The sequence below is a fragment of the Perca fluviatilis genome, chromosome 11 (genome assembly GCF_010015445.1).
Source record: "Perca fluviatilis chromosome 11, GENO_Pfluv_1.0, whole genome shotgun sequence".
NCBI classification, from domain to species: Eukaryota; Metazoa; Chordata; class Actinopteri; order Perciformes; family Percidae; genus Perca; species Perca fluviatilis.
In genome coordinates this window covers 13,888,299-13,915,824 of record NC_053122.1, presented here as the reverse complement: position 1 = coordinate 13,915,824, position 27,526 = coordinate 13,888,299, and the positions used below count along the sequence as shown (strand labels likewise).

Here is a 27,526-nt window from a genome sequence, read left to right as displayed (position 1 = left end):
ATAGGGTGAGAGTGTAGATCAGGGAAAAGTACAGCAGTAAAAGGTAGGAATAGGGGTACGTGGGGGAGAAAGTGGAAGAAGAAGGGAAGAGATGACAACAGAGTGAAGATCAGAGTCAGAGGAAAGAGACATAAACACTTAACATACAGCACAAAGCACACATCGCTGTTCTCTGAAACCAACAAGACACGCATCTCGTTACACCCTAAAATGTGAAACCAGAGACAGTCACTCACTTTGGCTCTCACGTCCCTGCTGCCTGCCCGACTGGCAAGCGATTGAATCAGGGAGAAGTCACTCCTATTTTTAGCCCCATGCTCTATGGAGGGATGGAAAAGCAAACAGACACTAGCTGCACGCGCAAAGACACAGGGAGAGAGAGAGGGAGTCTGAGAGAGAGGGAGAGGGAGAGGGAGAGAGAGAGGGAGAGGGAGAGGAGTGATTTATTTGTGAAGTTCTGCAAGTCTGGATCACTGGCTCACTGCTGTCTGGGGAGGACACATGGCTGGACTGGGCACAGGGCAGAGCTGAGAGGCTTTTCTCTGCTACAGACAGCAGCTTTTAATCCCTCTACAGCCTTTTTTTCACATATTTGAAGGTTAAGTTCTCTTTTGCAAGCAGAAGTGCTGCATGGATGCCTCTTTGCCTTCTTGAGGGAGCTGTAGCTAAAGAAGGGGCTTACAGGACGATTGCCCCGCCATGGAATGTTATAGATTTGCAAACAGGATCTCAGGAAGTTTTTCTTCCCTCTCCTGGGTTTGGAGCTGCGGTTCTGGATCCGAGGAGCGTGTGCACTTCTTTGAATTCCCTCAGAGACTGGGAACATCAAATTGGGAAGACTGTGGCTCCGGGTAATGGTTTAAGAGACCAGCAGACACCTCTAGCCATTTAAACACGCACACACACTTTTTGCACCTACTCTACACCCATCCAGACGAAGGAATTCAGGATGCGACGCTTTGACAAGCTGAAAAAGTCATTCCCCTTCCTGGCACACTTTCATATATATCGAGTAAGTCTGGTGTCTGTCTGATGGTGGCTGTATTTAGTCCACTGAGGAATTTTATTATTTGGAAATATGACATGGATATTAGAAACTATAGTCAGGATCATGTGGTCTACCCAGATGTTTGAATGTAGAGTCTGTATCATAAATATGGTGGAGGTCAGTCCTCTGTGTGTGTGTGTGTGTGTGTGTGTGTGTGTATGTGTGTGTGTGTGTGTGTGTGTGTGTGTGTGTGTGTGTGTGTGTGTGTGTGTGTGTGTGTGTGTGTGTGTGTGTGTGTGTGTGTGTGTGTGTGTGTGTGTGTGTGTGTTTGTTTGTGTGTGTACTCTCCAGCTGGACTGAGGCCATCCTCTGGGAGTTGTTGTTATTGCAGCAGGATGTTAGAGCAGAACAGATCTGGTACAGGACATGGCTTTGGCCAGGAGATGTGTGTGTGTGTGTGTGTGTGTGTGTGTGTGTGTGTGTGTGTGTGTGTGTGTGTGTGTGTGTGTGTGTGTGTGTGTGTGTGTGTGTGTGTGTGTGTGTGTGTGTGTGTGTGTGTGTGTGTGTGTGTGTGTGTGTGTGTGTGTGTGTGTGTGTGTGTGAGAGCATGCATTTCTTCACTACCATGAGGATTGAGTTCAGGCCAGAGGCATTTCTCACCAGGGACATCGTGTTGTTTCTCTGCATCTGAATTCCTTCATATCTCTCTCGGTCATACTTGTTGTTTCTGTCTCTTTCTTTTTACTTTTCATTTGAAACTGAAAACCAATCGGCCTATGCTCCTTGTTTTGTCACATTTCATGGAGAAATGACACTATTTAGAGGCTTAATACTGGACTTCTGGCCCTGGTTGGATTCCTCCTGGAGTCCTGTCACAAGTCACACTTAATGAAGTTTGAACATAGCATTCCTTCTGCTGACCTCACACCCCCACAATGTGCAACTTCCTCCTCATCCCATTATATGAGAAGTCAAGATAAGCACCTTAAGATGCTTTACGTATGACATCATAACAAAGAAAGAAAGAACAGGTCATAATTGTCGTCCTCCCAAAATGTTATTTGAAAGTGTCAGTTGGTGACCATATAGGATTTTTGTCAGACTAGACACAACTAGGGCTCATTGATATGGCCAAAATCTTCTATCCCAATAAGTCATTTTATATCTTGATAACCATATATATCACAATATAGCATAGTAATCTGGTAATTGAATCAATAAATAGTCAATGGAATAACCACATGATAAAGCCTATTTTTGTATTCTCGATACTCCATGTTATCAAAACGGCGCCTCTATGGTAACGTAATGTATCGTCCAAATGGCGTAGATGTTGCCGCAACGCAGTTCGGCCGCTGGTTTTTCAACATCGTGATAGAAACCATATAGAAAAATATATACAATAGACATTTTTCATATAGTTTTGGTGATATAATCGCCCAGCCCTAGACACAACCCATCTTAACCACCTCCTTAAGTGAATGTAAGACAACTCATGTCTGTACAGCACCTGTCTCCAAAAAGTGTAAAATGTAATATCCTGTTTCATGGGTTGTGTAAATTGGTTAGCAAGTTGACAGAGAAATCTGATAGAAGCACCTTGATTTTGACCCCTCATGCCTCAGATGTGACACGGTCATGGAAAGAGGCCCAAGAGGAAGCTGACTTGCGTCTTTGGCACCGTCCAGTGAAATAACACTTACATGTTGACTGCCAGGGAAGACCAGATTTGGGGCTGCATGATAAAGGGTGTAATAGTTCATGGTTTATGCTCCATAAAGGAATATGTTGTGCTGTATACAAAAATGTTTATTTTGTGGATGCAAAATAAATAGTTGGTTTGTTTAAATGTTGTCAGGGGAATGTACTGCGGCTCAAATAAACATGCCACGTAAAATGAGAGTATTTGGCACAGCTTAGCGCAGTCGTGAACCAGCCAAGAGTCCGCTGTATCGTCTTTCTCAGGGTAGGGGTCAGGCATGATGCAGCAAAATAAAAAACATAGAGACGGATTCAAATGACTGCAGCTGTAGTTAATCCCACAGGCATTTGGTGCAGCTTGCATCTCTATAAAGTTCTTACAAGTTATTAAATTATATTGGGTTAAGTTAATAACAGACTCGTTTTACCTGCTCCGCTCAAAACAGAGGATTTCTCTTTAAGGGAACATCAAAGACTATTCTCTGTTGGCCTGTTAAAGTGCCTCCTGCTGTTTGGACATCGCTAAAGAGATATCAGCTGACCCACTTTTATGTGCATTGCAGTGAATTTGTATCAGGATATGGACATCTGGCATAACCATTGGGGATTGAGCCCTCCCAGCAGATCGTCCTCAGTCAGACCGCGCATCAACAATTCATGGAAAATACAGGACCACTCACTTTCCATTGAAAAGACAGGGTAGATGCATATTTTCAGTGTTTTGGGGGATGGTCACATGACTTTTTAAAGTAGGGCCCAACATTAGGTGTGTATTTGTGTGAGATAGAAATATGTCACTAAGTGACATAAGTGACCTCTAACCAAGCCCTTTAAGAAGACAGAAAGGAAGCTGCGACCTCTGACACTTTCCCCCAGACCTTGTAACCTTGGCTCAGACAGCACAGGAAGTTCCTCATTCATTCACAGAGTCGAATTACTACGCATTGGTGTGACCCCTGCGCCCCAGAGCATCCACCCTAAAGGTCTCCCTGTCAATCTCTGCAGATTAGGAATGTTTGTCTTTTTTGTGTTTCCCCTCATTGAGACTGGGAATAATACTGTGGTCCAGACAGTGTGAGCAGGTGTAATGGAGAAGTAGATAAGCATCGGAGTGGTTCATCTTTAAAGTTCTTTACTCTTTCTATTTAACTTCATCATCTTGACTAATAGCCCTATGAAGCCCATCAGGATTTAAGATGAATTTCAGCTACATGATGTGCAAGATTCAGCTTGTCACATTAAGTAGACGGTGATGGATGATGTTTTAAACTGGGGTGTTTTGACATTGAAGATTGATGGTCTGACTCGGCATCTTATGGAGGGACGTAGTACTGTGTGTGTGTGTGTGTGTGTGTGTGTGTGTGTGTGTATATATATATATATATATATATATATATTGTGGTGGTCAAATTGTTTAGGAGCCTCCCGTTTGTCTTCACTGACACTTATGGACACCAGATGTGCATCATCCATCTTTTCATGTATGTCTTACTGTTGTATGACAGTGATGTTTGCACACTATCTACAGCAGAACTGCCCCAAATGCTACATTGTGCTTCCAGAGTAGTTATTAATCTATTTTGAGGATCTGTGTAATCAATAGGGCTGGGTATCGTTAAATAATTGTCAGTACCAATACCGTGACTTTGATACTGGTTCCGAAACGATTTTTTCGATACCAATTTTATAAAACGAAAAGAAAATACAACATCACGGCACAAATCTTTTTATTTTTCAGCTCTTACTACGTGAGCCGCGTCTCTGTGCGTAACGTAGAGTTTTTCCAGCGTGTCTCTACGACGTGTAACGTTAGAGATTCAATCACAAACATTATTAGATCTTGGTAGAAGCATGCTAAATGCTTATTGGCTCACTGACGCTGATGAAATTTACTCAGGTATTGAAATTGGGTATTGATTGATAATTTTTTGATACTCAATACTTAAGAGGAAATTCGGTCGGTGCCTGAAAAGTTTTGAATTCGGTACCCAGCCCTAGTAATAAATGCCTATTTGATACTCTCAAAGTAAAATTTGTGTAGTCAGTGTTTGGTCTGCTGACAAGCAGCTAATGCTATTTGGCCCTGTGGTCGCCATGTCCTTGTTTACGTGATGTTTAAATTTGGTCAACCCAGTCTGCTGTGTGCGTGCACCCAAGTGTGTGTGTATTTTGAGTGTATAAGCGTAATTATGACTAATTAGGTATGTGGACTGTTTAAGCAGGTATTTTATTATGCTCTAAACCATTACTGAAGAGAACACAATACATCCGAGCTTAGTTTCCTCTCATTTCTTCGACCGAAAAGAATAGTTTGATTGTTGCTCTGTGACTTTCTATCTGGCAGTATTTTGTTCTCCAGCTATGAGACCAAGCAACGAGAAAAGCGTTGAATGAATATTGAACTCAGTTTCCTGCATTCTTTGTGGGTGTTTTGCAGAAACTGGGCGGTAGCATGCAGTGCGAGGAAGGCACCGAATGGCTACTGGAGCTGCTGATGGAGGTGCAGTTGCAGCAGTACTTCCTGCGGATCCGGGATGACCTTAACGTCACACGGCTGTCACACTTCGACTATGTCAAGAACGAAGACCTGGAGAAGATTGGCATGGGTCGACCTGGTGAGAAACTGTGTGTGTGTGTGTGTGTGTGTGTGTGGGTGTGGGTGGGGGGGGGTGGGGGGATTGTACTAAAGAGAGTTGGTTTGCACAGGATGTGTTTAGTCTACCCAAAGGCCAAATTCTAGTTCAGTTCTGCTGGGATCCTGAAGATAGTCTTGGTTAAGACAACATCACATAAGACTGATCACAGTGCATGTGAGGTAGCTGTTTGATTCATTTGTATTGTATTTTGTTGTAATATTGTCCATGATTCAAGGCCTTAAGAGACCATCACCGTCTCTTTCTCTCTCTACACATTGCTTCCTATATTATTACTACTATTATCCTATAGTATTATCTTTGTCTGCAGTATTGGCAGTGTGTCATTTGACTCACCCTCAGCATAGCTGGAGCAAATCCACCATCACTAACACCCGTAATATTTTAAAGTCCCAACTAGTAATTAGGCATAATAGGAAGGGAGACATAAGTGCCTGGTCTTTTGTGTGTGGTGTGTGTGACAAAGGTGATGGCAGCAGTAATGTTCTAAATCCAGTTACTGAGGCCCTCAGGGTCTCGGCTACCGAGCCGCAAAAGACTAACTACACCCACTTCTCCTGCTCATATATTCATCAAATCTTTTTACTCCTCTCAGCTCACTGTTCTCTAAGCTCCTGACCTTTTCATCTTTCTTGTATTTGCTTTATCTCCAATCTCTTCTTACATATAATGTGTCCTACATATGTGTCCTTCATCTTTCGCCCCCCTCTCCCATCCACGTTGTGTTTTTCTTTAACTACTTTCATATCAAAGCTGGATGTTTTGTCTTGTCTTTGGGCTGCTCTGCTTTTCTTCCAATTGTGAGAGACTACTTGAAATTCAATATAGTATATATTCTGTAACTCAAATATTTACTGGACATATATGTCTTCCTGATGCAAGAAGACCCATAGGAGAAGAAGCAGCTGCAATCTTTATCCTTTTGTGTTTACCGCTGACCATCACTGCATTTCTCTTTTTTCTTTTGATAAAGGGCAGAGACGACTGTGGGAGGCTGTGAAAAGGAGGAAAGCCATGTGCAAGCGCAAGTCCTGGATGAGCAAGGTAACACACACACACACACACACACACACACACACACACACACACACACACACACACACACACACACACACACACACACACACACACACACACCCCACGGGGCTCATTTATTATCGTACATGGTATGCTTGACATTATGTCCCATGGTGGCGTCTGTCTGTCTGTCTGTCTGTCTGTCTGTCTGTCTGTCATAGTGAACGATACCTTAAACTTTACACATGAAATTATCCCGAACAATTTTTGTATCATCAGATTTTTTATGTTAAGAGAACAAGTTAATTAATTAACAAAGGCAAGTTTATCTGTATAGCACATTTCATAACCTATACATGTTTTCTAAAAAGCAGCCTTTAGTGGTGTATGTTCGTCTGCTGTTAAGGGGACTCAGTACTTCTGCCGTGTTAAAGTAGGACATACAATTCTTATCATTTTTAGCAAATAAGGACTTTACTAGTAGTGGGACAGTAGTAGAGTGTGAATGGCAAAGTTGTCCAAGTCCAAGTCATTTCTCAAATCTTTGAGAACAGGCTTATGTCACGATAGACACAATTATTCAAAGCCCTGAAAATAATGTTACGGTGTTGTGAGTGTGTGTGTGTGTGCGCTTGTGTGTATGACATAGACTTCTGGCTTTACTGAACCCTTAGTCTGTAACAGGGCATACTGTATTTGTGTGAAAATCTATTGGGATTATGGAGGAGATCTCAGCGATTTCTCGATTGGTTCTATGACTTATTTTTAAAAGAAGAAAAACATCTGGAATGCATACACATCTGTAGGGACATCCCACAAGAGAACAAGTACTTGACCCTTCCCTTGAGGATGAGCACGCACACACACACACACACACACACACACACACACACACACACACACACACACACACACACACACACACACACACACACACAGTCAAGTCACAAGAGTTGGTGACACACAGATTCAGAGCGTGCTGCATTCACAGAAATGTTGTCTCATTAAGCATAACATTTCTCCCTTAAAGAGACAGTACCACGTATAACTTATATACTTATTCACTTTGTTTAAATAAAGGATTAAAGATAAAAAATAGAAAAATTTAAAACGCTACCTTATACACAAGCTCATACAATATATGATACACCTGCAAACGCACAAACAAGGTTCGGAAGTATGAATGTGTGTTAAGGATGACTGAGCCTGTGTGTGTGCTGTTCTCAGTGGAAGTCGTGGTGCCCAGAGGACGGTGCTTGCCTTCTATAATTACACCTGTCTGTTTCCGCCTTTGGCACCATCCTCAGCTAGAATAATCTGCTTCCTCAGCCCCGTGTGTGTGTGTGTGTGTGTGTGTGTGTGTGTGTGTGTGTGTGTGTGTGTGTGTGTGTGTGTGTGTGTGTGTGTGTGTGTGTGTGTGTGTGTGTGTGTGTGTGTGTGTGTGTGTGTGTGTGTGTGTGTGTGTGTGTGTGTGTGTGTGTGTGTGTGTGTGTTGCGTTGCCATGCTCAGAATCTTTTGAATGTTGAGCCTCCTATTTGAAACCCACTTACCACACAGTGACCACAGAGATGTGGTGTTTTTAAAAAGGTCTGCAGCATTATGTCATGTCTGGTCCTGTGTGAATGTGAAACCGCACACTGCTTGCTACTGTTTATATCTGGCCAGTCAAATATGTTTGGCAGCGGGGATTCATTGACACCTCTTTTTCACTGATGATACAGTTTCTGAGTACTGACCTTTGTTTATCAGCCAATAATGAGTTCACATTGGTCCCATTCACTTTATTGTAGTAAAAACATTGACATTCATTTATTTCTCTACCTATGATATATGTCTATTGTATGTGATATGTTAATAATTGGTGTTGGATATTACTGTTAGAGAAATTATTCTTTTACCTGATATGCTATTTTATATGTAGCTTGATATCGTTTCCTCTGGAATCTGACAGCAGCACTTGTTTCTGCGCATTCCTATTTTGGTAAACGGTCTTATTTAGGGCCTCTAAACAAAGCTTTCCCTTAATGGCTCTGCACAGCACACACATTGTACAGGTTCAAATTTAGGGGAATGAAAAGCTCGCGCAAACACACACAAATATACACAAAGATACATTCAGGTCACCTAATCTAAAAGTGCTTCTAAATGAGTACTTCCTAACAGCTAAGTCTTTCCTTGTGTGGCGTCAGCACCTAAGCTAAGAGGCAGGAAATGCATAGTTGCTTACTGAAAGTCTATTCGTTTTTGTTGAAAACCACCATATGTGTCGTGCATACATAATATAACATTAATTTGCACGTAAGAGCTTATGCTTGTAGTTGTGTGAATGATGATCCAGCAGCATTCACAGTATTTTTATCTGTTTCTTTTGTATGATTTCCGGTCGCCTACTACCTACTACTACTACCTACATACTTTCAGCTACAAACATTTGTGCTTGTGTTCAACTTTTCTCAACCATTTACACTTTTTTAAAATATCAAACTTTTTTCTTTTTACATTGAAAGTCTTTAGGCTTCTTTTTTACTTCTAAATGCTACTACTCCCACATACTTTCACCTACAGATGCCATTCAAGCTTAAAGGGTAACTACTGTTTTTTTCAACCTGGACCCTATTTTCCTATGTTTTTGTGTCTAAGTGACTGATGGGAACAACAATCTTTGACATTGGTCCAGTATTAAGCAAGATCGCTGCAGTTGGCTGCGGTGAAACAAGCTACAATGTAAGTTAATAGGGCCATTTTATTTCAACCCAAACTAGAGTTGTGATGGTTGGAAAAGTGGAAAGACGACCCAAAACGGCTGTTCATAGTTTTGTTTTGTTTCTTTTCGACTTTGAATGAAGAGTATTTTACGATGCTAAAGTTACGGTTTATTTACATGGAGTCTGGTGGGTTTAGCAAATAAGAAATTTTGCGGATGTTCATGTTTGAAAAAAGGATCTTACTCTTTAACAGAAAGTTCGACCACCTTAGAAATCCTTTCCATAATGTTGTCAGACACGTAGAATATTAATGACAGACTTTCTTTGACATACTATACAATCATATTTTTCGACATGCTATACTCTGACTGTTTTTCACTTTTTTCGACATACTATAACTATTTTTAACATTCTATACCATGATTTCTTTATCACTTTTTTCGACATGTTATTTTATGACTTTTTTAATAATGAAAAAATAATAATAATAATTTAAATAATATATATACTAAGATACATGTTAAACGATACAACACTTGTGGCTCGGATCGGTCTAATTGTCCATGAGCGAGACAATGAATAATACTATGACTTTTGAACATACTATACTATGACCTTTGTGACAATTTATACAGATTTCTTTTATTCCTTTTTACGAACTTTTTTTCGACATAAAATACTATGACCTACTATACTGTGACATACTATAGTATGACTTTTTGGACATGCTATACAATGACTTTTTAATGGCTTTTTACACTTTTTTGATATACTATACCACTTGTGTAATGAAAGATATGATACGATGAAGGTAGATAATATGACACTTGCAGCTTGGAGGTAGATAAATATAGATCATAAACACTAGGTTGGTGGTTCAATCCCAGGCTCATCCAACCACATGTCAAATTGTCCCTGCGCGAGACCATGAATATTAATATGACTTTTCAACATACTATACTGTGACCTTTTTGACAGTTTATACAGATACTTTTATTATTTTTAACGAAATGTTTTCGACATAAGTTGTGTGGCTATAACTTTTTTCAACATACTATACTATGCGTTTTTTTGTATTTTTTTCGACATACTATACTATGACTTTTTTCGACATACTATACTATGACTTTTTTCGACATACTGTGCTTTGACTTTTTTCAAGTTTTTTCTAAATACTATACCACTTGTGTAATGAAAGATGATATGAAGGTAGATATGTATAGATATTTTATGTATAGTACATAGACATACTATACTATGACTTTCATACACTTTTTTTGTTTACATACAATAATTTTACTTTTTTCACTTTTTTTAACATGCTATACTATGACTTTTTTCATGAATTTTTCAACAAACTAATGACTTTTATGATTTTTTTTTTTTAACCTTAAAATATTCCGCTTTTGTTTAATACATTGTTGGTATTATTCAACATTTCAATGAAATTCATACTAATGAAAAAAACATTCCCAATTTTCCAACTATTGTTACTACTTGACCTTCTTCGTATGCCAGCGATCAAGTTTAGCTTTAGCAATTTAGCTTTTCAACATTCACAAGCATTTTCTGCAGGAAATGCATTTTTCTAGTTATATTATAGTTTTGAGTGTGTGTATGTGTGTTGAGGTTAGTGGGTCAATCCTATGTGTGGGTGAGGAGAGTAAGGGGAGAGCAGATTAGGGAGAAAGTGGAAAAAAAGAGTTTTCCTCGAGGCAGAGATGGAAAAGAGTGGGAGATAGAATTCATAATTGAAGAGTGTCTGGTGTCTTCCCTCCAGCTCCATCCACACTCTCCAGCCCAGTGTCTCCTGAATGCAAAGTGACCAGGCAGATAGCTCAATGACTAATAACGGTGGAAGATAAAAAGCAAATGTGGCCCTTCATGAGAGACTTTTGAACCCTTCGGGTAGTTGTAGACACTACATAATAGGGTTCTAACTATTTTTTATAAGCAGTTAAATTCTATTTTTATTACTACACTTGTGTACAATGAAGCAGGGTCTTGTCGCAACCAGCTTCATTTGTTCTTTTTGTTCTTCTGAAGGTGTTTAGTGGTAAGCGCCCAGACGGAGGAGACTTCCCCCAGCAAGGCCAGCCGGCCTCCTCCTTTCGTAAGCTGTCTCCCACACCTCCACTGGGCCTGGGGGAGGGAGTCCTGGCCACACAGCCCGATGGTGGTGCTCCTCTTGACGGGCAGCAGCAGGCTCTGACCTGCCTCATCCCAGAGAAGGATCTGACGCTGTTTGAGAAGCTGGGGGACGGCTCCTTTGGTGTAGTGAAAAGAGGAGAGTGGCTGACGCCTGCAGGGAAGGTGGTGAGGAGACCCGCGCTTTCAATTTATTTAGTTCTCTAAATAAGTATAAAAAACTCCTGTATGTTGAAGGTATTTGTCAAAGAGTTGGGGCATGGTCGCACTGCATTTGATCAGAAATACTTCTGCCATAATAAGCAAGTGGGGAAAAGGCTAAATGGTAAGAATACATTTTAAACTAAATCTTTGTCCTTGTTTTCAGCTGAACGTAGCTGTAAAGTGTCTGAAGACAGATGTGCTCAGCCAGCCCGATGCTCTGGAGGACTTCATCTGTGAGGTCAACGCCATGCACTCTTTGGACCACCAGAACCTCATTCGCCTCTACGGTGTGGTGCTCACACACCCAATGAAGATGGTAGTGGACACACAGAAACGCACACACACAGGGAGGAACATCCACAGACAGATAAACACAAACGCGCATCAGTCAGCCTGTACTCTCACTTACTGTACACCCACACACACACTTATCACAATCCTCTCAGGCACTCTCTCAGCCTGCTCATGACCTCACAGTCTGTTTAAATCAGGTCAAGCATCTTAAGGCCTTTGTCATGACCGGACAAAGTGATGGAGGAAAAAAAGGGAGACAGGAAGGGAGAGGACCAAGTGGAAAGAGGACTTCAATAAGGGCTGACATTTTGTGTTGTTTTCATCCTGTTAAAACCTTTTTGATTCATATTGCCAAATAGTTTTTGGACCATGTTGTGATATGTATTTCTCTCATCTCTTTCTCATCAACATCATCTGTTCCTCTTTTTCTTTTGCTCCCATGTTCCTCTTTTCACCCACTGTCTTTCTCCTTCTTTCTCCGTGTTCTGAAGGTGACCGAGCTGGCTCCCCTGGGTTCTCTGCTGGAGCGTTTGCGATGTGTTCGTCCACAGGGCCCAGTGTTGATCCACACTCTGTGTCAGTATGCCGTACAGGTGGCCTGTGGCATGGCCTATCTGGAGCAGAGGAGGTTCATCCACAGGGACCTGGCAGCCAGGTAGGAGGCACATAATTTTATAAAGGTGGTTTTAATAAGTTTCAGCAGCTATAAAAATGTCAAAAAGGGGGTGTATTCTTCAAATTCTCAATAAATCCTATTTTTTTTTTTTTTTACTGGTATGTTGAATTATTTATATTGCTTCTCCTTCTCCTCCACCCATAAATTTACAGGCCATTACAGAGAGACTTGGCCCACAAGTAAAAATGAGTCACTGGTTGGCTGACTGTAGTGGGTGGTCGAAGTTCTCCAAATTAGTCACTTTCACCTAACTGTTGACACTACGTGCTTAAGAAAAATCTTAATGGCTGGTACAAATGAGTCATTTTACCAGTTAAAGCTGTGATCAAATAGTAATGACTACACAGGGCTGTTGCATATGCCAAACACTAAGAGGATTTCTCAAGCTGTGGTTTTAAATACAGGACCATTTTGAGGTTAAGTTATAATCTACCACACAGTTAATTGTAATCGTAATCCATATGGTCCTGTGTTGTAGGACTGCGTTCATAACAGGACACTACTCACACTATGCACCACATGCTGAGTCCTGAGAACTGTAACTGTCTGGCACATGGACTATATTGTATGATTGGATTACATTCTGAACGTTGCTCAGGATTGACCATTAAATAAATCGGTTTTGTTCATCTCCTAATAGGGTTGTATCCATTCACCAAAATCATAATGGGATTTAAATGTCATACTTTAGGTTAAGTTCTGTTGATGATTCTTTCTCCTGCTACAGCTGCAGCCCAATTTCCCCAAATACTCCTTTGTGCTGCGATGTTGTAGGGTTTAGGCCATACAGTACTGAATGAGAGGCATGCATGAAAGAAAAACAGTTACATACTGTATTTGACCCTCTCTCTTCAGGAACATCCTGCTGGCCTCAGCTCACAGAGTGAAGATCGGTGACTTTGGCCTGATGAGGGCGCTGCCCAACAACCATGAGCACTATGTCATGCAGGAGCATCGAAAGGTCCCCTTTGCATGGTGAGTGGACTGAGAGAGCAACACAATAACCAAAGCTGTACTTGGATGCAATCCAGGGATGAGTATGAGTGGTTTTAGGGGTTAAAGTGGGAATCAAATTTATTTTATTGCAGAAAGTTTCCACAGAGAAATCTGATCGTTCACAGTTGCATTCCAGCAATTCTGATAATTCTTATAAAAACAATGCTTGCTGTTTTTTGTTTTTTTTTGGGTCTCGTTGCCAAATTCTGTGTTGGCCAAGCAGCTAGCTAGCACTCCATCTTTCATTCTACTGTTTTCATTCATATACATGAAGTTTAAGTTTCCAAACACAGTACAGCTTTTTATGCTTTTAAAGTTAGAGTAGCCACATTGAAAAACACATTCTCTGCCCAAAGTGAGGATTACCTGTGGACATGTACAGTTCGTGCAAGTTTGTTGTCCGTCCTGCTGCAGGTGCGCCCCAGAGAGTCTGAAGACCAGAACGTTCTCCCATGCTACAGACACGTGGATGTTTGGAGTCACTCTCTGGGAAATGTTCACACATGGCCAGGAGCCTTGGCTGGGACTCAATGGGAGCCAGGTAAACACACACAGAAATAAACAAACATATACAGTATGTATACAAAAACATACTGAAGCTAAAGTAACACAGGCAGACCCAGAAAACTACTCACATTTATTCACATCCACACCTCTATTGTCCTCTTTCAACCACCCTAGATACTGCACAAGATTGATAAAGAAGGTGAACGCCTCCCTAAGCCCGAAGACTGTCCGCAGGATATCTATCATGTTGTGCTGCAGTGTTGGGCTCAGAAACCAGACGACAGACCCACCTTTGTCGCCCTGCGTGAGTTCCTGCTTGAGGTAGGAGAGCTGTCATTTCGGTAGCCAAAGGTGTCTATCCAGGGTGTTAAATATAAGAGTTTTTTTAGCCACTAAGCAAAAGACACTTGATGGTAATCGTGACACAATCGGTGCAGAGAGACCAGTGTTTCCTCATCCTCACATAAATGGACTTTTAGCTCCACCTAGTGGAGTTACTTCAAAGTGGAAACTGAAACATGCCCTCAACTGGAAGGATTGTGACAACCAGCTACTGTATGGCCAACTCATAAATGTTTGCTGTGTTAAAATGAACTTTGGTGTTTCATGTGTGTTTTTTTTTAGACCATGCCCACAGACATGTGTGCTCTGCAGGACTTTGACGAGCCTGACAAACTCCAGATCCAGCTCAATGATGTCATCACTATCATAGAGGGGAGGTGGGTGTTAAGTGTTTGAGACTTTGAACAACAAGCCTCCCTCCAAATCTGTGACTTTGACCTAACAAACCTACCTGCCAACGTCATTACTGACAATACTGAGAAAAAATAATAAGTCCTAACAGCTAGAAGTCTTCTCTAGTTGCTGGGCTCATTAATGATCAATAATAAAAATATATTAAATGTCTGTTAGGCACTACATTATAAATATTAAAATGTTAAATGTCCAGTATGTATTTGTTTTGGTAATGCCCTGCAGATGACCCTCAGTATTTCTGTGTCTTCCAGGGCTGAGAACTACTGGTGGCGAGGTCAAAACAAGCGGACCCTTAAGGTCGGACCGTTCCCTAGAAACGTGGTGACATCAGTCGCAGGTTTATCAGCTCATGACATCAGCCGGCCGCTCAAGAACAGCTTCATCCACACAGGACACGGAGACACCAACCCTCATCGCTGCTGGGGCTTCCCTGACAGGATTGACGAGTAAGGACCAGCTTCTGTTTATTAACTTTTAGTGTCCTCTGAAATTAGTACCACAATGTACCCAGAGAAGTTTTTGCATGGTCTAAATGTCTCTTCCTCACTTTATAACCGGGTTTCGGCAGGGTTCTTAAAAGGTCTTTAAAAGTCTAAAATTTCAAAATCAAAATTTTAGGCCTTAACATTTCTTATTTATTCGCTGAAGTATGGTGTTCTAGGTCTTAAATAATTTTAAACAGGTCTTAATTTTCCTACGACCATGTAACGCTACCTTATGCTCATTTCTTTAAATCAGTCCCTCCAGAAAAACGCGATTATGCGATCGCATAATAATAATCAGCCAAAGTCTGCATATTTATGTGAGGGACGCATTTTTTCAAATACGTCGCACTTTCGCCGCATCAATTGCCGATTTCCGCGCAAAATATGCGGGGCTTGCATGATTTCATAATCCCCGCATTTTCGTTGCAAAAAAGTCACATACATCTTAGCAGAAAGAAAAATGAAAAGAAAACTGCAGCCATTTTCCCCTGTTGCCATGGGAACGTTATGAAGTGACGTAATTACGTCAGCAAATCACTTTTTTTTTCTCTTTTTCATCAAACCACAGTTTTTGCAAGTTCCCGCAATTTTTGCAAGTTCCCGCAATTTCATTGCATAAATATTCTGCATATTCCATTGCATTTTTTAAGAAAACGTGCCGCATAATCAAGGAGTTTTTCCCACAACAATCACAAAAAAGAATTCTGGAAGGACTGTTAAATTCTGTGGTGTTGTAGTTCTTTCTTTTGCTAATCCAAATATAATGTTGCTGTATTATGACTACAAATGAGACCAACATGTAACTCATATTGCAGCCAATCAGCTTTCGTGTTATTGGTGCGAGTCTCTTTTGGATTGTAGCACAATTTCTTCAGCTGCCAACTTCTTCAACTATGGGGAAGTCCAAGTTTAGTGATACTTGGCTTGAAAAAACTGAATTTAGGGCTTAGTTGATGTTGTGATAAAGGTCTTACATTTAATTCATAATGGCCTTAAATTTGACTTGGTGAAACCTGCAGAAACCTTGTATAAATATTAATCATAATTATGCCTCATGTTGGAAGTTGGTGGTCAAATTCTAGTTTTTTCTGAGTTGTAATAATAAACTCTCACCAATAGATGGCACTAGCACACTTATTGCAACATTGTAACACTAAGGTGAGGTAGATTCAGTATATTAACATTTACTGTAATTAAGTCTGTCCCTCTCTTGCCTCCAGTTTGTACCTCGGTAATCCCATGGATCCTCCTGATGTCCTTGCTGTAGACCACAGTGGTGCTCGGCCCACACAGCTACCAGGACGAGTTAAAAGTGAGTAAAAGGGCTCAAAATAAAGACTTAGACCACAAATAGGATAAACATCCTCGTAAGACCATTCAGCATCCACCATCTCTGGGTTCAAACTCTTTAGTTTGCACCACTGATCCAGACAGACTCGTTTAGCATTTAGCTCATGAGCTAAAAGTCAGAGCTGGAACAGCGCCTGTGTCACAACACTGAAATGGCACTTTTCGGTGTTGTGTAATTGTTCGTTCAGAAATGTCAATTGCATATTCTGCTTGATGACAAAACAACACTTGTATTTTTTATTTTTCACAATTAATCATAATCACCATTGTAACCATGACCATACCTCATGTAAACAAACTTAAACATTTAAAACTATTAATTATATATTTGAATTGTTCCCTAGTGCTAATAACATGCCTGTAATTCAATCAAATGATCAGATTCCACATTTAAAAGGTGCGGCTACATTTGCATCACAGATTGTGGATTTCAATTTTAAGTCTTGCTTTGGAAAAATGGCCACCAAACAGCTTGTTTTTCAATTTTCTTTAACACTTGCTGGCAAAACTTTCATATGCAATCTGACATTTGCTTCCTGCTTTTTTTTCCTCTAATCTTTCTATCTTTGCTGCTGTCTATTCTTTTTTCTGTTTCTCCTTTGCGGTGGCGGTATTTGCTTTTATTCTTCCAGAGGAGCCTCCTCCCCGCCCTCCTCAGCCAGCAGTGTTAATCAAGAGTAAGTCTGGTTTCTCTCAGCAGCTCCTCACCCATTGCTCCTGCCCTCTCTGTTTCCTCCTAGCACCACTCCTCAAAGGTACATCCCATATTTTTTGGTTTCCCTCCTTTGTCTGTCTTTGCAGTGATTCTGTCATCTACTTCTGTTTCCTTAGTTAACAGCATTGTTCTCCATCTTTCCACCCCTGTCCTTGCTGTGCACAATAGGACTAACTTCGAACCTGGAATCTTTTTTGGAGTGGAGTGTGTCTTGTATTTTGTGGTGTGACGTGATCGTAAAGAGCATCGGCGTCCTCACTGTAAATGTTTTTTAGTAAAGGGATTAACGTATTGTGTGTTTTTGTCTCCAGAGCCCTGCTATGATTCAGTAAACGATGATGAGGATCTGACTTCGGCAGGACTAAAGAGATTATCACTTCGGAAAACGGGTTCCGTCAAAGGCTTAAAACTAAAACCCGCTGCATGGGTCTCTGCTTGCAAACAGGGGGGTGGCCGGACTTCAGGCTCAGGTAACAACCACAACAGTGAAGTGTCCCTCATTGACTTTGGGGAGGAGTTCCCCCCACCCACACCATCCCCCTCCCCTGTGGTTGAAATCCAGATTCCTTTACTGGCAAAGCTAGCTTTGGAAGCAGACAACATCCTGGACCGGACTCCACCTCAGAGTCCGTCCAGATCGCTGCCCCGCCCCCTTCACCCTACGCCAGTAGTGGACTGGGATGCCCGGCCATTACCCCCACCCCCTGCCTATGACGATGTGGCCCAAGACGAAGACGATATGGAGGTACGGTAGGAGTGTGACACAACACATTTCACAATAAGCCAAAAGGTCTTGGAAATGGGGTGTTTATCTCCTATTCTGATATCCCCTTGATCCACAGCAGAATGTATTAAAGTTGTAAATCTTCTTTCTCCACAAAGGTGAGCTCCATCAACAGCTCAGAGCAGCAGCATGAAGAGGAGCTGAGTGATGTCCATAACCCAGATCAGGCTCTCTTCTCTGGACAGAAGGGGGAGAGTGAGGCTCTTGTCTCCAGGGGTCTAGACAGATCAGGCCTGGAGGACAACCTCTTTCTCCCCAGCAAGCAGAGCCAGGTTGTGTCCACCTCCTTCTCCCAGTCAGCAGAGATCTTCCAAGAACTCCAGCAAGAGTCATTGAATGAGAAGAAAAAAGAAAACTACCTGTCCGTGGGGGGGGCAGCCAAGGCCCCCGGGCGAAGGCCGCCGGGGTGTGGCTCACTAAGAGAAAAGGAGTGAAGGGGGGCGCGGGGCGAAACGCCCCCGCCCCCGAGCGCACGCCCGGGGTCCCAAAAAACACAAACCCACGAGGGGCACCAGCAGAGTGTCTTCTCCTCCAGTGAGGACAGACCCCAGATCCCCCCACGTGTCCCCATACCCCCTCGCCCCATAAAGAGGGGCGACTACACATCTGCTCGCTGGTCAAGGGATCTCTCCCTGTCACCTACGCCAACTGACACCACAGAGGACGTTTCAGGCCCAAACCGGCCACCTCAGATCCCTCCCAGGGACCTTTTGTCCCAGCCGGGCTCCAGGACTCCCAGCCCCATGGGCCTGGTAGTGGGCTCCCCCCAGCAGAGAGTCTACTCTGTCAGCCCCACCACCATGCAGGCTCCTATTACCTCCTGCCCCTCCACACACACCTTTGGCTCCTACCTCTCCACCTCTCCAGGTAAACTCATGCCTCCCACACACAGCTTTGCCTCAGATCCTAAATATGCTGCACCCAAAGTGATCCAGGCGCAGGGGAAGGACGCTGCCAGCAAGGGCCCCTGTATCCTCCCCATCGTCCGTGATGGACGTAAAGTCAGTAACACACATTATTACCTACTGCCGGAGAGGCCCCCATACCTCGACCGCTATGACCGCTTCTTCAGGGAGGCAGAGAGCCTGCCTGCCAGCGGTGTGGAGGAAAGGCATGTACGGCAAGTTAACACCGCCACTGTCAGACCCATGGTGGTCAGTAGCCAGACTCTCCAGGGACAGGCCCAGGGACAGGGGCTTGTCCAGCCAGGCGAGCCGAAGGCTAATTTCTCCTCCAACAATAACAGCAGTCTGGGTGCACCAAGGTCAGGGATGAAGACATCAGTTAGTCTCCCTCGCGTCTGTTCAGACGGGCTGACAGCCGCGGTGGTGGTCACTGGTTCCTGCATCAGGACAGACGGAGGAGGGAACTCAGCTGACAGGGTCAAAATGGTAAGCTTGGATATATTTGGATTGCCCTTTGCAACTTCTCATTTGAAATAAATGTATAATTTTATGATTTATATCATGTGCTGAAATGCATTATTGATTGCTTCAGTAATTAAAGTGCTAAGCTTGCTCACTTTATCTCTAATGATGGATAGTTTAGATGCAATATGTAATTGACCTTATGTCCTCCTTAATGCTACTTTGATTGCTTTTGTGTAAATTCGATAAAAAGTACAGTTCTTAAGATAACCATCGGTTCTTAGTTTCCTATCACTAGTATAAGAGAGTATGCCTCTATTATTATTGGATAAAGCTCAGAGCTAAAATAGTGCAATGTTCAAGGTTAATCCAGTAAGATTGACTTTAAATGTAATGTAATAGAGTGTGGTGCCTATTTGATACAGGACTTGCTTGCAGTTTTTCACAGTAGCTTTTGAATGTGAACTTCAATATAAACAGTATGCTGTGCAGTATATTACATTGCTAGTACTCTGAACACAACAGAAGGTCATTTATGTTGGTTGTCTACTCAGGCCATAGCTTGTAGGGAGAATTGTGTGCAAATGTTTTTCTTTCTCTTAGAGACTGAGTGAAAGAATGAGCAATTTCTGAAACATATGGTAGAAGTAGCAGTAGGAAGTGATATTGTTATTATAAATATCAATCAGTATTGATAACAAATAACTTAAATCAATGACTATGCTGCTAGAAAGTCACACAGTGTCAGTGTTACCCTGTTGAAATTAGAGTTAGCTTAAGGTGGATTTGCATAAACATAATCAGTAGGACATGATTCGGTTTGTAAAGAGATGGACTGTTCAAAAAGCCTCATCAAATCCAGTGATGCTTAAATCTCTGCACTTGGATTATTATCAGTTTTTTCAGGTGAAGCTTAAATTAAACAAAAGAGCGTGAATAAGTGCCAAAAAGTAATAAAAAAGAAAAGTGTGTATATATATATATATATATATATATATATATATATATATATATATATATATATATATATATATATATATAAAAAAAAAAAAAACATATTTTCTAGAAGAAAATTTGGAGGCGCTTGTACATGAATTGATACAGATGATTTCATCTCTTAGAAAAGGACCCAGCTGTGTGTGCAGGTTCTCCTGAGTAAATGTTGAAGGTTGTACTAAGGTCCATGAAGTGATGAGGAAGTGAGGAATCCGAGCCAGGCGAATATGAGTGTTGTTGGATGTTGCAGATACTCACGCTGTTGATGTTGTGTGATTCAGGTGCAGGACGCAGTCCACGGTGTCACAATAGAGGAGTGCCAAGCCGCCCTCCAGAACCACAACTGGAATGTCCAGAAAGCTGTGCATTATCTAAAGGTGAGAGCATTTATTAGTCCGATATGAAAAAACGTAATGCACTGCAGCCAGTTACTGAAAACTATATAGGGGCTTAGCGCTGCCCAAGACTGTTGTGATTGGTTTACAGAAATGCCAATAAACCAGAGCACGTTTTTCTCCCATCACGGAATACTGTGTGGACTAGGCAGACCCTCCTCCGCAGTGCTGTGGAGGAAGGTCTGGCAATGTTTGACTACATAATCTGAGACCTTATTTTTATATTATACAGCCCTGCTGTCACACAGGAAAGGCACCAGAGTTGGCAAAACAAAACATTATACAAAGTAAGGGCCACAAACATGTCATAGTTCAAGTCCATCAAACTAAAGACCCTGTAAAGTGGACGTTTATGTTGCAGCAATGCAATTACTAAAAGAAAAGCAGAGTCTTCAGTGCTTCAGACGAGTCCTCAGAGATCCAGATCACTGCATCTCAGGTCAGGCATTAAGTCCTTTTTTTTTGTAATACTTTTTTTTTTTTACACAGGATATAACTGCAAACAGCTCATTAAAAGTTGCTGAATGTCATTTTTTACTTTATTGGTTCACATCAGGATATGATAAGGACAACTTTGTTAAACCTTCAGAGAATATCAGCACATTGCTGCTGTAATAAATACAAATGGATCCACTGATGTGTCTACAGCAGTATTCAGCACCCTCTTAGCTGCTGGTGTTTGGGGCCACTGTGGCCGGATGGAAGATGTGTTTAGATGGCATTGAGCACAAGGGAACACTTGAGTGTTCCTTATTTGTTTAAAAGATACAAAACTGTGTTTGAACAAGATACTTACCTTGTTTTAAGACTGAAACATTTTTACAATGCGCTTACTGGTGCTGCAGTCCCTGTCTAGAGCTGTAACAATTCAAAATTTCAGTCAAATCTAAAAAATATTTATTGATGTATTACTTTTCAAACAAATGAATTGCTGTTAAACAAAAACAAAGGCGATTACATAAAAAGAATTGCGATTAGACAATTATGTAATAATTGTTACAGGCCTATCCCTGCCACATGAATGAGTAAAAATATCAATTCTGCAAATCTTTCCTATAACCAGTGTGTCCCATACATTGATTTATTCGTGGCGGGCTGCCACAAACTCAACAGTGACCGCAACATTGTTACAGTGGACCTCTGACAAGCACAACATCAGATAAGTTAACTTTAAAGGTCCCATGGCATGAAAATGTCACTTTGAGGTTTTTTAACATTAATATGCGTTCCCCAGCCTGGTATGGTCTCCCAGTGGCTAGAAATGGCGATAGGTATAAACCGAGACCAGGGTATCCTGCTCTGCCTTTGAGAAAATGAAAGCTCAGATGGGCCGATCTGGAATCTTCTCCTTATGAGGTCATAAGGAGCAAGGTTACCTCCCCTTTCTCTGATTTGCCCGCCCAGAGAATTTGGCCCACCCATGAGAGAGAGACATCATGGCTTTCAAACGAGCAAAGTGGCAGTTGGTCAAGGCCACACCCCCATCCTCCACCTTGCCCCCTCCCCCCCCTCCCTCCTCTCCTCCTCTCCTCCTCAATAGCTACAGACACAGAAATGGCACATACTAAGGAAAGCTCATTGTGGGACTGGCTCTAGTGGCTGTAATTCTGCACCAAGGCTGAATTTTGGGAAAGAGACTTCAGATACAGTATTAGAGGACCACTAAGGTCTATATAAAAGCATCCAAAGAGCACCATGTCATGGGACCTTTAACCAGCCTGGTTCTATGTGAAAAACAACGGCAGAGGGGAACAGACTTCTCTTAACATACTTGCTGTTTGGGAGTTCCAGGTAAACTCATGGAAGACATTACTGTATGCTAGCTGTGTGAGAGAAACACACCGCAATGAATTGATAACTATTCTCAGCAATGTTTCCCCCCCCAAATGTTTAATGTACGTTTCCCTGGGTCAATATGTCAAAATCACCCACCTATAGCTTATAGCCTCCTGATTTGGTACTCATTTAAAACAGACAGTTTTCTTGACTTTAGACATTGATATATCCAGGGCAAAATGGATTTTTACAATTCGATTGCATTTGAAATGTTCACCTGCCTTTGTTCTTTTGCAATTTCAACTGCAAAGATAGCCCTTACCAATCTCTTACAATATTAGTTTATACAGATAGACATGAATGCTCCAAAAGAAATTTGAGAGGCTCAACTTCCCGTAATTGTGGGAGTCTCTAGTCTCTCTATGTACGTCCTTGTGTACATAGTAGAGACCGACCGATACTGGTTTTTCAAGGCCAATACCGATTATTAGCAGTTAATGAAACCGATAACCAATGTTTGGAACCAATGTGCATTTTACAGTGAAAATGAAAATCTTTAAGTCAAAATTAAGATTTTGGAATATTACAAACTCTAACACAAAATTTTGTTTAATGCTTTAAGCAATTATTTAAAAAATGAGAAACTTTCAACATAATACACAGTAAAACACAGTCAGAAGGTGTTGTGGGTGGGACATTAAGTTTTACTCAGTGGTGAGTGAAACCGAAGCAGAGGGACCGACACAGAGCTGTAGCGGAGCCAAAGTAGCGCACTTTTTAATTAATTAACTTTATCAGTTAAATAAAACGCTGATGCGGATAATCTGTAAACTGCCAGAAAACGGGCCGACAATCTGTCTATTCTTAGTACATGGACCCTAGGAACACAGGGATGAACCTCTTTCTTGTCCCATCTCATGCCTCCCATCTCTCCCTACCCGTGGCTCATTTAAACAATTGTTTTCATTTGAGTTTGTTATCTGTCTCTCTGCAGGTGGAGCAGTTGTTCTGTTTGGGTCTGAGGAGCAGGTCAGAGTGTCTAAAGCTGCTGGAGATGTATGACTGGAACCTGGAGGTGGCCAGCACTCAGATGTTAGATAACTATGGATCCACAACAAGACAGAGGTACTGTATTCAGTAGCTTTGTTTGGGTCATGACTTCCCACATCCCAACCTTTTAAGAGGTTGTACTCCTATGTTACTGGCCAGCAATGACTATCCATCCACAAACTTATTTACCACTTTAGTGTTGTCACTTCATATAGCACCCTGAGCCTCTAATCTACAATTAAAACTTGGTCCAGACATTTAATTTTGCATCTGTGGCTTTTTGTCTGTCATTGTGACAGTAGTCTCGCATTGCCAGACCTTCCTCCACAGCGCTGCGGAGGAGGGTCTGGCTAGTCCACACAGCATTCTGGGATGGGAGAATAACGTGCTCATTTATTGACATTTCTTTAAACCAATGACAATCGTCATGGGTGGCGCTAAGCTCCGAGCGGAGCAACAGAGCCACTGCAAAATAGCCTCGGGAAGGAACTTGTTTTGGTGGAACGTGTACGATCAAAGGTTGCTTTAGTCGTGCAACAGAAAACTCAGATTGGACAGATAGTCTAGCTAGCTGTCTGGATTTACCCTGCAGAGATCTGAGGAGCAGTTAACCATAGTCCTCATAGTCTGGAATTTCCGGCAGCAACGGAGCAATCCCGGAAGTTGAATGTCGTGGATATAGACTATTGTGAGGTTTCAGGGAATTGAATTCAGTCAATAATGACCTCGGTCCACATGATGTCATGAGGTCAACTTTGTCAAATCTGTCTTTGGTCTATGACATCAGGGACCGTGTTGGAAATAAGTGTTTACACTTTTACATGTTATCTGCTTCCTAGCTGAGCTGGAGATTTCCCCTCCAAATATGAATGACTGCAAGTTGACTAAAGAAGTTAACAGCATATAGCAGCGAGACAGGCAGCAGTATGATACAATGATGGTGTGCTTGGTAATGAGACTAAGAATCATATTTGGCTGCTGGACTGAGAAAGGTTTCTCCTTTGTTTAGCTTTTCAATAGAAAAATATATTGTGAAAATGGTTTAATGCGTGAACAGTTTAATGTGTATCTCACATTCAAAGCCTCAAAAGTGGAAGCCTCTCTTGCAAGACAATGTAAATATCATTCCAGTTAATTTAGGAGGATTTAGCATTTCATCTCATGATTTTCCCAATCTAATCTAAAGCTTCTTTATATTTGCAGACGGTGACAGAAATCTCAAGCTGCTGAGCTCTGATTGGACCTTCATCCTCAGTAAAACATCATCAGAGGAGGTGAATCTACTCCTGACCCTTCTTATTTATGCTTCAGACACGCCTCCAATCAGAAGACTGTTTTCTGACTATAGACGAATCAAGCACATTTTCACTGAACTAGCACAAAATACCAAACTTTATTATGGCTCTTTTCATACTTGACACGGACAAAGGAATTACACCTGGGTGGTAAGAAAAGAAGACTTTGGGTTATTTGGACTTTGGTCTGAAAGATATGCGATTGTTGCACTTATTAAGAAATGGTAGACTGCCCTCTCCCACCTTTTCCAAGTTGTTGGACACAAAAATGGCACTGTACTTTGTGAGTTCAATTTCATGTGGTGAACCTGAAATGTCACAGATCCTGGGTGCTACCACACTGTGTCAGATCCACTTACTGGTATCCTCACTGCCGCAATTACACTGTTGACCAACTGCTGAGAGATACTTTAGCCATCTTTTCTTTTGTTAATGTCATTAAAAAGCCAGTTCGAAAGTGAACCCATACAACGCCATGAGGTAATTGTATTTTGTCAGAATGTTGCCAAGAACTATTACCGTTTGACTGAAAGCTGGTATCTCATTTAGTGAACAGTGTCAGAATTTAACTGAAATACTGTATAGTGTATACAGATTTTACCTCTACCATGTAAAAGCTCAACAAAAACAAAACTAATACTTATTTGGCTGTCCGGGCCAGGAAATAATATAGCCCGTTTACAGTTGTTAAGAGGGGATATGATTATGAAAATTGCTGCTGAAAGACTGTGGAGTCAAGGAAAAATGTGCAGAAGACACTGCTGCAAAATAAACATTTAGACCTCTACAATGAAAAGAAAAGCTCACATCCTCCATCGTTTGTATAATACATTTAGTATTGACGCAGTACTGCACAAGAGACAGAGGTGAAACCAGCCCAGTGTTGACCTGAATCTGAAGAATTAATGGAAAAAGAAGATCAGGGAAGCAGTTTGTCCAAGATTCACTTATTTTAAAAGACCCACAAAACTGTCTAATATATAATCGAAGGGTATAAGAAATATATCCTTTATAAAGAGACATTTATGTGTTTGTTAACAAAATATTGGTGTATTATTTTAATACATTTTAAACACGATGCTCAGAGACAAGAAAAGACTGTTATGTCATTACCGGGCAGGCTATTTTATATGCGTCTTTCCTTGAGTTGAAAACTGATCTTAGACTCTTGCCACATTTGGCTTTAGATCAAAAGGCCACACAGTCAGTGCAAACTTCCCACACTCCAGATTTCCTTATTCCTTCCCTCGAAGCACTTTGCCCAAACATAACTCCTGAGCATCAGCTGAAAACCCCTGCCAGCTGGGTATTTTCTGCAGACTACGTTGGCAGCTAATAACAGCACTGCAGTGAAATATACCCCAAGGCACAGATCCTGTCCCATAATCATCACTTAAAACCATAACTGTGATATTTTGGTCAGCAGCTTTGGGGGCAATAATTTAAAACTGGGAGGACGTGTCAGCTCTGTGTGAACAGTAGAGCCCTCTGCAATGAATATAGAAGACTTTGGGCCTGTCTGGCTTTTGTTCTCCCGTTTTATTACAGATGCACTTAGTATGTGAGGACTCAACTAAAAGTAAGGGAAATAAAAGGCATTCCACATGCTTTGACATTGAAAAACAATAGTTTACAGGCAATTTATGGTCAACACACATGATCCTTTGGTGCTATAGAAAAAAAAACTAACATTTGCCAACTGGTACCCAACTATTTACATTTAAATGGTTGTCCACATGAAGACACTGGCTTTGCTTCAACCAGCCCCCCCCAATATGTCCACAAAAACGTATGTGACAGGTCTCTGAGCACAATCTGTTTGGGCATACAGTAAATTTCAAATGGCCTCGACAAAAACTAATATGGAACCACAACAAGCCAGCTACCTGCCAGTGAAAATGATATACATGACTGATATTGGATGATAAACTCCAGTAAAAGTTTTCCTCCGTGTGCAATAAGGCTGCTGTAGAACCTGTAACCTCCCAGTCTGTCCATCCATCCATCAGTGCCATTCAGTTGTGTAAAAAGAGCTTTTATCTCTGCCGTCATGTATACTAGTAAATTAATGCACAGGAAACACCGTTTTCAGTAACAAGTTTTTGGTGACTCAGTTTTCCTCCCCAGAGAAGAATGAAGTTGTCCTTAAACACTGATTCAGAGTCAGTTTTGCCAGTTCTTCCCTCTGTGTTGTGGTAAAGCTAATTGCCAACCAGTGCGTAAAGGACAGCTTAATGTGATGGCTGCCTCCACAGTCTGTCCATGTGTTTTGTCTTCATACCAAGCTGCTGTAGTTTTTTTGAAGGACTGAAGTGAACCTTGTGGTGTTATGATCAACCCAAAGCAACATGCTCCTGTTGTGGTGTTGAGACTCTGATGTTAGAAAACTCAGTTCAGTTTAGTCTTTGTTTGCCAGATCAGTTTCTTCACAAACTGTCTGCTATTTTAAGTCATTCATATTGTTTTTGCTGTTTATTCCTTCAATCCAACTTGCCATTTCTTCCTCATTTGTATGTATTTGCTTCCCAGAATGTTTTATTTTAAATGCCTACTGTACAGTTGGATTTCATTGTTTCTCTCCTCCTGGGTTGATGGAAATGCTCAAGAGAAGTTCATGCTGCCGAATTTAAAAATGTATTTTTTATTAAATAATTAATTATTTTTTA

At 41.5% G+C, this 27,526-nt stretch overlaps 1 protein-coding gene across 1 annotated transcript; it reads left to right on the top strand.

The window, feature by feature from the left end:
• The first annotated feature begins 469 nt into the window (after positions 1-469).
• tnk2b (tyrosine kinase, non-receptor, 2b) lies at positions 470-27,526 on the top strand. Its single transcript, XM_039815061.1, has 18 exons — positions 470-1,012; positions 5,127-5,304; positions 6,317-6,387; positions 11,113-11,382; positions 11,582-11,734; positions 12,204-12,367; positions 13,244-13,363; positions 13,799-13,925; positions 14,066-14,212; positions 14,516-14,610; positions 14,899-15,093; positions 16,353-16,444; positions 17,509-17,942; positions 18,080-18,309; positions 18,418-19,372; positions 20,626-20,721; positions 23,510-23,640; positions 24,769-27,526. The coding sequence occupies exons 1-18, from the start codon at positions 950-952 to the stop codon at positions 24,773-24,775; spliced, it is 3,528 nt and encodes a 1,175-aa protein (XP_039670995.1). The 5' UTR covers positions 470-949; the 3' UTR covers positions 24,776-27,526.

Excerpts from the sequence above, each read along its gene's own strand:
- tnk2b (XM_039815061.1), top strand. The coding sequence starts at position 950 with ATGCGACGCTTTGACAAGCTGAAAAAGTCATTCCCCTTCCTGGCACAC. Across the intron at positions 14,213-14,515 it reads TGCGTGAGTTCCTGCTTGAG|ACCATGCCCACAGACATGTG; the intron begins GTAGGAGAGCTG and ends GTTTTTTTTTAG. Across the intron at positions 16,445-17,508 it reads GCTACCAGGACGAGTTAAAA|AGCCCTGCTATGATTCAGTA; the intron begins GTGAGTAAAAGG and ends TTTTGTCTCCAG.